The 12,442-nt window shown below is 36.4% G+C and overlaps 1 protein-coding gene across 1 annotated transcript in view; it reads left to right on the plus strand.

The window, feature by feature from the left end:
* The window catches only part of LOC139124222 (uncharacterized), a 104,519-nt gene that overhangs the window by 81,110 nt on the left and 10,967 nt on the right, over positions 1-12,442 (plus strand). Inside the window, exon 2 of the mRNA XM_070690355.1 lies at positions 2,038-2,070. Within this exon, the coding sequence (XP_070546456.1) occupies positions 2,066-2,070 (5 nt within the window). The 5' untranslated portion in view covers positions 2,038-2,065. The remainder of the gene's footprint in view (positions 1-2,037; positions 2,071-12,442) is intronic.

The raw sequence follows: 12,442 nt of genomic DNA on the forward strand, positions 1-12,442 counted from the left end.
TTTACATATAGTAATAGTTAATCTATAAACCATGGTGCGATACGCAATATCCTATATAACATTCATTGAACCATGATTATAAAACAATCTTTCAATTTCCTATATAACATTCATTGAACCTTGATTTTAAAACAATCTTTTGTCAGGTGTAGGTAGGTCCGATAAGTATTTTACGCAACTTTCTAGAAATTACTGTCACCAACTTTATAGACTGTACATGAACAGATCGTATTCAACTGAAAAAAAATCTTTTCATACGAAAATCTTTTCACTTTTGTGCATAGCCTTAAAGTGTATATCTCACATATATATTTTAATGTCTTAACTTAATCGAATTGCATAAAACAATATTCATTATTTCGAAAAATTCATAACCTTGTTGTGGCAACTATTTCTATAGTAGTGTTTTTCACTGTGAAAGTTGTGAATAATTCACCCTGTCAAGAATTATTGGTCACGTGGTATGATGTCAGAAGCGGCTAACCTGTGAGAGCAATCCCCTGAAAGTTCACCGTTTGGCAAGGTCCAGAGTGCAGCATACATTAGCAGCATACATTAGGGCCCCGAGGGGCCCGACGAGATAACCGGCATTTTTCAATCGACAACCTGTCAGTTTCAGGGTTTGGAACCTTTTCAGTTCGTATGTTTGGGTAAACAATAAAAGCACAAATCAATCAGAAATCAGTTAGAGATGTCAAGGATGGGATTAGCCAATTTATCGGCAATAAATCAAAACGGGGTTGGCGGCCATATTGGCTCTGAATATTTCCGTACGTTGCCGCGCGTTGGTGTCTGACTAGACTTGCCCCAACTTTGTGAGCATATAAACATCAAACAGAATAAATTGAAGAAATTTGAATAAAATCAATCAACTGTCATGTTTATGGTGAGATGACATTAAAGCAATTTACTCTAGTAGGTTCATGTTTCGATGTTTCGATACGGGGATCCAACGCGATGGCCTTGGCCAGCTGTAACTGGTGCCGTGCGCCGAGACTAAAAAGCCAAGCGACCGGCGTCCGCCTGGAATCTCGGGTGTTTCATTTACGTACTGCAGGAAAGCAGTCGATAAATTTCTTGGGCAGTTAAGCCTGATTAAAGTAATATGCTTGTCTAATAACTTTTGTAGGGAACAGGCAGGTAGATCTAGATTTATTGTGAAACTGTGAACTGCTTGCGTTGACCTACTCTAATTGCAGCCAGTTGGTCTAAGAAGTCATTTACATTGAGTGAACTAAGATACAAAATCTACGCTCACATTACTTCCGATGGTATCATTTTCAAACGTAGCACTAGACTCTTCATCAGTGGCTACCCTCTACATCAATTATTCCAAACAAAATTTCGTCGTATAAGTGATTTTCACTTTCCAAAATTGAGACAGAACTTGAGATAGATGCCATTCTGCAATTGTGTGTATAGGTTCTTCGTTCTACACTCACGAACAACTCTTATGAACTCACAGAAATGGACTCGTTCCTCATGGAGGCTTTTTCATCAAGCCCAAAACATTTTCATTTCCAGAATTATTTGTCAATAGGAAAAAGGACAAAACACCACCATTTAGCTTTGGAATAGTATTATTATTTGCTGACAAAAAATTAAAAAAATGTTTTCTTGGTGAGATATACCCGTTAAGATCAACGTCCCTCCAAGAGTGCGATTGCTTAATCAACAACTGAATTCTCATCCGTTGATTTTGTCTCTCAATGCCTTCATGCTCTTACACTCTTGCCGTTCCCCGTTAAATAAAATATATTATTTTAGTTAGATGAAGGGGAAGAGAGATTTCGATCATCTTTAGAAAAAGGGATCTCTACACGGAAATAATGATTTTCATCATGATTATGATTCAACGTGATATCAACATTTTGCTTCTAGGAAAGAAATAGTTGATAAAGTAATTATACTCCAGTCAATGTTGATATTTTAGTTGGTTCCCAGTGAACGTAAACATTCACAATATAATACTTAGTGAGTTATGAAACTGTTTGTCTAACAATATTCAGTCAGCTCTGTCTTTTCGTTACTTTCCAGGTAACTGTTGTCAATCTGTCTTCACAAGATGAGGTATGTCAATAAACATCGAAAACACTTACTTTAAGAACTAATAAATGTCATTAAGATGTCATAGAAACTTATTGTGTACAAGAGAAACTTTCAAAATACATGCCTTTCCTACAAGTTCCTGTGAGGGATGTGGATTTAGGTTTATGTTTTTCTTTTTGGCTAATGTCTCATCACCATTTATTTTGTTTACCTTTTGATAATTTACATTTGCCATTTCTTCTCGATGCACAAATTTAGGAGAGGTATTTACATGGCAGCGACACGGACTCAAATTGTATGTTACTATCGATATCAAAAAGTTGAGGGGGTAACTTGGTCGCTATAATTGAGGGACTCTTTTTATATGCCTCCGTAACGTGACATCGACTACGATGAGGTAGACTGGGCGGCTTTCGATCTTTGACCTGAAATTACTATCATTTTTTGAATTTCATATTTTAAATTATCGAATTATTAGCAGTAAGTAAACTCCACTACTTACTGCTAGGCGTACGCGTTGATATGTTCAAATAGCTAAACGGACACTGAAATTATAACATTTATGTCAATTATTGAAAATCCTGTTGTGTGCTGTAATCGAAGTCCTTAAGTATAAATAGTCTGAGCTTTACCAAAAACGAACAATGGGAATCATCGATAATGTGAATGTACTCGACCAACCAGCTTCATCGCTCGCGACCAGTTGTGCTTTCATGTCGACGGTCTGTTAGCAAACTCTAATATCCAGATTGTGAACTGATTTGAGCATAGCCGCTAATGAGCCGTCAGGAAAACGTACACGGATTTTGATGTAACGAATTTCACACTAAGTGAAAAATAGCTCCTGTCTAATATTGCTGAAAGCATGTTTTTACTAAAAACAGGAAGTATACGAAATAATTTTACACGTTTATTACGGGTTAAATTTTGAAATTTAAAAATATCAGATAACCACCATGAAAGTTTTAATTTTTACATCGGCGTGCAAGAGGCGTTCTACTTCTAAACACTTAGTGTTCAAGTTTGGTGCCTTTTCTTATCCCGGAAGTTGCGACATTTTTCTTGTAAACGCACGCCGAAGTCGTGAACGTGCGGAAGTAAGACCAGAAAGGGTAAGTTTTTCTCTCCAAAATAGTAAAACGTGATAAATTTTGAAGCTTCTGTATTAATATCCATTGAAATTATTTGTATGGTACTTCGGATTAGCTAAAACACGTGAAGAAACCTTTTTTCTTCTCAGTGGCTGGTATACCATACACTGGCTGTGAATACGCAGCGGTGTTTTTGGCCATGGCGTATCGATCGCACCCGGGTTAAGCGTCTTCACCACATTACTGTGGTGATGACCCTTGACCCGAGCGCGATCGATATGCCACATTACCGCTGCGTAATCAAAGCCAACACATGTCCTTTAGTAATCACAATCGCATTTAACACATTAGTTAAACATCGCAGAGTGTACACTCTAGTGTTTCACCATATGAGAGTTGGCTTTTTTTTCACTTTTCATCAGTTGATAACAAGATTAAGCCAATATTTTGTAACAGTATCGAAAAGAGACACTGTATACCAAAGTCACGCATGTTCCTTAACCTAATAAGACCACCTTGTCTTTGATTTGAAGTCTCATTATACCATATCACCTATTGTTGCATTATTTTCAGGATGTGAAAAGTTGGATTAACGTGAAATCGACGAGTTGTTACAGAAGCTGATGGTATAGGAATTGAAGAAGATGAGTGTACAGGTAGCTGTCTGGAAACGTGCTTGAGAACCTCAGTTCATCTCTAATGAATGTGGAGTAACTTTGGGGGTCATTAACTGACTTTTGATAAGTTTCTGTATTTTTGTTCTGACTTTATCTAAGCTTTAGTAGAACGCTATGATCAACTAAATGTTACTGGAGAATAAGCTTTCAAATACGTGAAGTCTCTCTTATCAGATGCAGGCGTGGAATGAAGAATTTAAGCAGAAAGCGACAGAAAATTCAGAGTGAAAAATGTACACTCTGAATTTCTGAATTTTCTGACATTTTCACTGTGAATTTTCTGTCGCTTTCTGCTTTAATTCTTTATTCCACACTTACATCTGATGAAGGAGACTTCACGTATTTAAAGGCTTATTCTCCAGTAACACTTAGTTGATGATTGCCTACCAAATTTTAGATTATTTTGTATTGTAACTTTTGAGGGTCAGTAACTGAATTTTGATAAGTTTTTGTATTTTTGTTCTGAATTTATCTAAGCTTTAGTAGCACGCTATGATCTACTAAATGTAACCGGAGAATAAGCTTCCAAATACATGTAGTCTCCCTTATCAGATGCAGGGGTGGAATGAAGAATTTAAGCAGAATGCGACAGAAAATTCAGAGTGAAAAATGTACACTCTGAATTTCTGAATTTTCCGAAATTTTCACTCTGAATTTTCTGTCGCTTTCTGCTTCAATTCTTTTTTCCACCCTTGCATATGATGAAGGAGAATTCACGTCTTTAAAGGCTTATGCTCCAGTAACATTTAGTGATCATAGCCTACCAAATCTTAGATTATTTTGTATTGTAGATCAACACGTCTTTTGTTCTCGATTTGTTACAGTTTTTGTTTGCTTTGCTGTTGGCGACGCAGAGCTTATCTAATCGGTGAATGTGTGGCATCGTACTCAACTTTTTACATCCCAAGCTTTTTCTTCAAAACGGACAGTAGGATTCATTTAATATATATCTTCATTTAAAGGTATTACAAACAAACAAACCGTTAACTTCATGAAATACTTTGTTGGACAAGGAAATTGGTTTTACATTGCCAAGGACCCACTTTACCCACTTTCTGCATGTTGTGCCTTACTGTTACACTTCGTGACAACTTGGCATGTTATGTTTAGTTTAGTGTGGACAACTATGTACCACGTGCATCAGAGAAGCCTTGACTATCTTTTTTCCAAGTTTACAATTATTGTCTATACAAGAAGAAATGTCTTAAACCATCTTAAAAAACTGAGTAAACGTTTCATACGAATACGTGTTTTCAACACAATAAGTAAGCCAAATTGTGAGCTTTTTTAAAACAGATATATTTGTAAGTTTTGACAAATATGTGTAACGAAATCCATATATTTAAGTAAAACCTGTTTTGTCATTACTTTGTTCATATCTTTTGAAAACGATCGACAGTGTTTATAAGGATTTTCTTTGTTTATGTTTTCATAGGAAGGTGTTAACACCGTTGGCGTTTGCCTCAGACAAGCTTTACAAAATGGCCATTTTTATTTTCCAATTTTACACGAAATCTTTGTATTTTACTCAAGAAATGTTTGTGTAATTTTGGAATAAAATAATTTTACTGAATATCACACTGTATAGTTAAGTATTCAAGGATAGAACACCAATTAAACGCCTTTTGTAACACTTTTTGAACGCGTCCAGACGTTCAAAAATTTAACACTACGTGTTCAACCAATGTTCCATTTTGAACACACGTGTGCAGATTTTGAACAATCCGTGTTCATCAGACAAAATATTGAACACCGTGGTGTTCCATATCTGAACACACGTTGCGAATGAAATGTGTTCAAAAAATTGAACGCATTTACGCGTTCAAGGGCTGTAACACTTTTAACGCATGGACGCCGTTCAACGATAAGTGTATTAAAGGTTAGAACACATGATATGCACCTGTTGAACACCCTTAATTTTGGGCGTTCAGGCGGTGTTCAAGCCTGGAAATAATAAAACAGACCACTGATATTCAATGAAATTACTTTATTTAGAAATACACAAAAATTTCCTGAGTAAAATACAATTATCTAGTGTAAAATGGGAAATAAACATGGGCATTTTGTAAAGTTTGTCAGTGGAAAACATCAACGGTGTTAACACCTTGCTATCAAAACATAAACAAAAGAAAATACATAAACACTGTGGATCGTTTTTAAACAATATGAACAAAGTAATGACAAAACAGGTTGTACTTAAATATTGTGGATTACGTTATATGTTCATACTTGTAAAAACGTACAAAAACATCTCTTCTGAAAAGGCTCAAAATTTGACTTAATTGAATATATCATATTCTGATAATTTCTTACGTCTTAAAAATGTCTGAAATGTCTTTAACGTCTCAAAAATAGGAATCGTACTGGCCGTTTTGAAGAAAAAGCTTGGATGTAAAACTTTGAGGACGACGCCACACATTCACCAATGATATAAGCTCTGCGTCCTTAACAGCAAAGCTAAAAAACAGAAACAAATCGAGAACAAAAGACATGTTGATCTACAATAGAAAATAATCTAAGATTTGGTAGCAGGCTGTGATCAACTACATATTACTGGAGCATAAGCCTTGAAAGACGTGACGTATCCTTCATCAGATGCAAGGGTGGAATGAAGAATTGAAGCAGAAAACGACAGAAAATTCAGAGTGAAAATTTCAGAGAATTCAGAAAGTCAGAGTGTACATTTTTCACTCTGAATTTTCTGTCGCTTTCTGCTTAAATTCTTCATTCCACCCTTGCATCTGATGAGGGAGACTACACGTATTTGGAAGCTTATTCTGCAGTAACATTTAGTTGATCATAGCGTTCTACTAAAGCTTAGATAAATTCAGAACAAAAATACAGAAACTTATCAAAATTCAGTTACTGACCCTCGAAAGTTTTAATCAGCATTAGAGATGACCTGAGGTTCTCAAGCTTGTTTACAGACAGCTACCTGTACACTCATCTTCTTCAATTTATATACCATCAGCTTCTGTAATAACTCTTCGATTTCACGTTAATCCAACTTTTCATATCCTGAAAATAATGCAACAATAGGTATTATGGCGACATAAGACTTCAAATGAAAGACAAGGTGGCCTTATTAGGTCAAGGAAAAGCGGTGACTTTGGTATACGGTACCTCTTTTCGATACTGTTACAAAATATTGGCTTCTTCAGTGATGACCCTTGACCCGAGTGCGATCGATAAACCATGGTCCACAAAACACCGCTGTGTATTTACAGCTAAAGTATGGTCTACCAGCTACTGAAAGAGAAAAGTTTTCTTCTCGTGTTTTAGCTATGTCAACACTGTAAAGTTGAGTGGTTAAAGGATAGAACACCAATTAAACGCCTTTTTGTAACACTTTTTGAACGTGTCTAGACGTTCAGAAATTTAACACTACGTGTTCAACCAATGTTCAATTTTTAACACACGTGTGCAGATTTTGAACACTTCGTGTTCATCAACATTATATTGAACACCATGTGTTACATATCTGAACACACGTTGCACATGAAATGCGTTCAAAAAATTGAACGCATTTACGCGTTCAAAGGGCTGTAACACATTTTGAACGCATGGACGCCGTTCAACGATAAGTGTGTTAAAGGTTAGAACACATGATATGCACTTGTTGAACACCTTTAATTTTGGCGTTCATGGGGTGTTCAAGCCTGGAAATAACAAAACAGACCACTTATATTCAGTAAAATTATTTTATAAAAATACACAAAAATTCCTTTTGTAAAATACAATTATTTAGTGTCAATTGGGCACATAAACACCGTTGGTGTTTTCCTCTGACAAACTTTACAAAGTGGCCATATGGCCACTTTGTAAAGTTTGTCAGAGGAAAACACCAACGCTAATTAACACCTTCCTATCAAAACATAAACAAAAGAAAATCCCCATAAACACTGTAGATCGTTTTCAAACAATATGAACAAAGCAGTGACAAAACAGGTTTTACTTATAATTGTGGATTACGTTATATGTTCATACTTGCAAAAACGTACGAAAACATCTGTTTGAAAAAGCTAAAAATTTGGCTTACTTGAATATATCACATTTTGATAATTCCTTATGTCTTAAAAATGTCTGAAATGTCTTTAATGTCTCAAAAATACAATTTTGTGTATTTCATCATAACTTGTACATATATGATTAGGAAAATCCCCGGAAACCTGTACTCCAAATATTAAATGAAACGTACTGGCCGTTTTGAAGAAAACGCTTGGGATGAAAACATTTGAGGATGATGCCACACATTTACCTATGATATAAGGTCTACGTCCTTAACAGCAAAGCTAAAATCAGTAACAAACCGAGAACAAAGACGTCTTGATCTAAAATATAAAATAATCAAAGATTTGGTAGCAGGCTATGATCAACTAAATGTTACTGGCATAAGCCTTCAAAGACGTGAAGTCTCCTTCATCAGATGCCAGGGTGCAATGAAGATTTGAAGCAGAAAGCGACAGAAAATTCAGAGTGGAAATTTCAGAAAATTCCGAAATTTAGAGTGTAATTTTTTTACTGTGAATTTTCTGTGGCTTTCTGCTTTAATTCTTCATTCCACCATTGCATCTGATAAGGGTGACTACAAGTATTTGAAAGCTTATTCTCCAGTAACATTTAGTTAATCATAGCGTTCTGGACATAGCTCAGATAAATTCAGAACAGAAATACAGAAACTTATCAATTCAGTTACTAACCCTCGAAAGTTCAAATCTACATCAGAGATGAGCTGAGGTTCTCAAGCTTGTTTCCAGACAGCTATCTGTACACTCATATTCTCAATTTCTGTTCCAATAGCTTCTGTAATAACTCTTTGATTTCACGTTCATCCAACTTTTCACATCCTGAAAATAATGCAACAATAGATAATGTGGCGACATGAGACTTACAATGAAAGACAATTTGGCCTCATTAGGTTAAGGAAAAGGGGTGACTTTTGTATACAGTGCCTCTTTTCGTCAATGTTACAAAATATTGGCTTCTTCGTGTCATCAACTGATGAAAAGTAAAAGCAAAGCCAACTCTCATATGCTATAACAATATTCTTCGATGTTTAACTAAAGTTTTAAATTTACATGCGATTGTGGTTACTAAAAGACATGTTTTAGCTGTGATTACGCAGCGGTAATGTGGCATATCGATCGCGCTCGGGTCAAGGGTCATCGTTCCAGTGATGACCCTTGACCGAGTGCGATCGATACCCCATGCCCAAAACACTGCTGCGTATTCACAGCTAGTGTATGGTCCACCAGCCACTGAAAGAAATAAAGGTTTCTTCACGTAGTTAAGCTTTTTCAAAGTACAATACAATTAGTTCCGAAGGTTAATAATACAGATGCTTCAAAATCCAATACCTTTTAATATTTTGGAGAGAAAACTTACCCTTTCTGGTCTTGCTTTCGCACGATCACGACTTCAGCGTGCGCTTACAAGAAAAATGTCGCAACTTCCGTTTTGATGCATCATGGGATAAGAAAAGGCACCAAACTTGAACACCAAGTGTTAAGAAGTAGAACACCTCTTGCACGCCGATGTTAAAATTTAAACGTTCATAGTGGTTTTTTGATTTTCTTTTCAAAATTTCAAAATTTCAACCCGTAATAAACGTGTAAAATTATTTTTTATACTTCCTTTTTTAGAAAAAAACATGCTTTCAGCAATTGTAGACCGGAAATATTTCCACTTATTGTGAAATTCGTTACACCGAAATCCGTGTACGTATGCCGGACAGCGAGGCAGTAGTAAAGTTAATATAGACATTGTAAAGTTAAAAACACAAAAGATTGTAATTGTTTCACAGTATTGTAAAATTTCTGTGGTGCTGAGTTTTTGAACACTTGAAGGAGATAGTTGTTAACACTACGTGTTCAGGTTTAGAACATCATTGTTAATAATATGAACACTAGTGTTAACAATATGAACACTAGCCGTTCAAATTTGAACACCGACATGTACATTTTGAACGCGTAAAGACGCGTCTAGCGTCCGCTATTTTTACAGTGAACGTACAAATAATTTTAAAGGATAATATTACAGATGCTTCAAAATTTAACACCTTTTACTATTTTGGCGAGAAAACTTACCCTTTCTGGTCTTGCTTCCGCACGATCATGACTTCAGCGTGCGTTTACAAGAAAAATGTCGCAATTTCCGTTTTGATGCATGACGGGATAAGAAAAGTCACCAAACTTGAACACCAAGTGTTAAGGAGTAGAACGTCTCTTGCACCCCGATGTAAAATTTAAAACGTTCATGGTGGTTATCTGATCTTGTTTTCAAAATTTCAAAATTTCAACCTGTAATGAGCGTGTACAATTATTTTGTATACTTCCTTTTTTAGAAAAAACATGTTTTCAGCACTTTTAGACCGGAGATATTTTTCACTTAGTGGGAAATTCGTTACATCAAAATCCGTGTACGTTTGCCGGACAGAGAGGCAGTGGTAAATTTAATATAGCCACAGTAAAGTAAAAAACGCTAAAGATTGTTAATTGTTTTACAGTATTGTAAAATTTCTGTAAAGCTGAGTTTTTGAACACTTGAAGGAGATGGTTGTTAACTCTCAGTGTTCTGGTTTAGAACATCATTGCTTATAATATGAACACTAGTGTTAACAATATGAACCCTAGCAGTTCAAATTTGAACGCCGACATCTACACTTTGAACGCGTAAACACGCGTCTGGCGTCCGCTATTTTTACAGTGCAGTGGTCCGGTTTGTTATTTCCTGGTGCTCAACAAGTGCATATCATGTGTTCTAACCTTTAACACACTTATCGTTGAACGGCGTCCATGCGTTCAAAAAGTGTTACAGCCCGTTGAACGCGTAAATGCGTTCAATTTTTTAAACACATTTCATTCTCAACGTGTATTCAGATATGGAACACCATGGTGTTCAATATAATGTCCGATGAACACATAGTGTTCAACATCTGCACACGTGTGTTCAAAAATTGAACATCGGTTGAACTCGTAGTCTTAAATTTCTGAACGTCTGGACGCGTTCAACACGTGTTACAAAAAGGCGTTTAATTGGTGTTCTATCCTTGAACACTAATCTTTACAGTGTATGTTCCCGACTAGTACAAAGAATCAGAGTAGTCATGGTTCTCTTGAAATTTCAGTGATACAAATTCGAGCTTTAGTAAAGGCCCTTTAAGGTAGAACGCACCTCGGGGGCAGAAATTCGGGCCTTCAAACTTTATCAATTTTGTTCTGACCTACCACTTGTGGGGGCTCATTTTGAAGCTCTCGGCGACAGAAAAGTTTTCATGGCCTTAGTTTTTCGAAAATCAAAAATTTAATTTTTCTTTTAGAGTTAAAAGAAAAGGCGGCCATTTTGAATTTCAAATATCGAGAAATCGCAAGTTATTTCTCTCTCTAGTACTAAAGGTTGCACGGTGACCCCAAACTTTATTCTTGCTTTGGTAAGAGAATGGTTGAAAGTTTCACTGAGGAAAGTTTGAGCAAAAGTTTAAGTCTTTCACTTTCGAGGTGCATATTACCTTAAGTGTATCTTCTGTTTGGGCCACTCAGAAACGAAAACATACAAGTAGGCCTAGTTGGTTTAGATACCTTTGAAATGTTGTGTACAATAAATTTCTCGTGACGAGGCTGTGCTCACTTGTGTCATCACGTTTTCTCTTGAGTGCTCACAATTCCCTTCTAAGACAGTAAATTCGGCATATGGACGTCTTAGAACATGCATATTTTGGCGATAAGCTAACTGGGACAGCGCAGATTCTTTGAGATTGTCACCCTGCGAGGTCACTAGAGAACTTTTTTGTTTGCTGCAAAAGCGCGACGTCATAGCTTTCGTGAAGGGCTGAGAATATTTTTACAACATGTTACGTTTTCTACCCCCGGCGAATGTTTTACTTCTACCGCCTTCCTATACTTAAATATAATCATCCTTCAAATTTGCAAAACTTGTGTTTAATTTGTAATATTTAATTTTTTGCTCTGAAGTCTAACAAAACCCCTCCTGTGAAATGGATTGGCCTGCTGCGGAATAATATCGATAAGTAATAGGGTTGCTATAACTCTTCAGCGATCGGCTTCTTTCGATTTCGCATCAAACACTAACACATTGAATACGATCAGACTTTGACTAAAGTCAGTGTACTCAACCCGACCAATGTCGTCGGTCCTTCAAATTTTATGTACGGGATATCGCACAGTATCATGCGGAGAGCAACAGGCATTTTGTCTGCTTATTTGTTTCTTAAAATCATACAGGACTGAGTCCTTGGTGTCGCGATAGGGTTATGATTATATATATAAATATGTATGCAGGTGTGCGCCTAACAGGCTGCCCCTATACAGAAGCTCTCTTGAAAAGTGGCGTTTTCTACACTCATTGCGTGCGGAATGACTTTGATGTCTAAATACCCAGTGACCCATGCTGTTGTACTCAGTGGACATCAGTTTCTACATTTGATCTACTTTTACAAGTTTTTTCCGGACTTGGACTCCCAGGCCATGCTGGATTGGACTATGTGTGTGAACATCATTCTCTCGTTCAGCTACAGACCAAGCCGGTATGGTATTTCTGCTTTCAAGATATTGACTTAATTACTGCATTGTCTATATTCATTCAACTGCTGCCACTGTACTTAACACC

This window comes from Ptychodera flava, assembly GCF_041260155.1.
Source record: "Ptychodera flava strain L36383 chromosome 23 unlocalized genomic scaffold, AS_Pfla_20210202 Scaffold_23__1_contigs__length_28996876_pilon, whole genome shotgun sequence".
NCBI lineage: Eukaryota > Metazoa > Hemichordata > Enteropneusta > Ptychoderidae > Ptychodera > Ptychodera flava.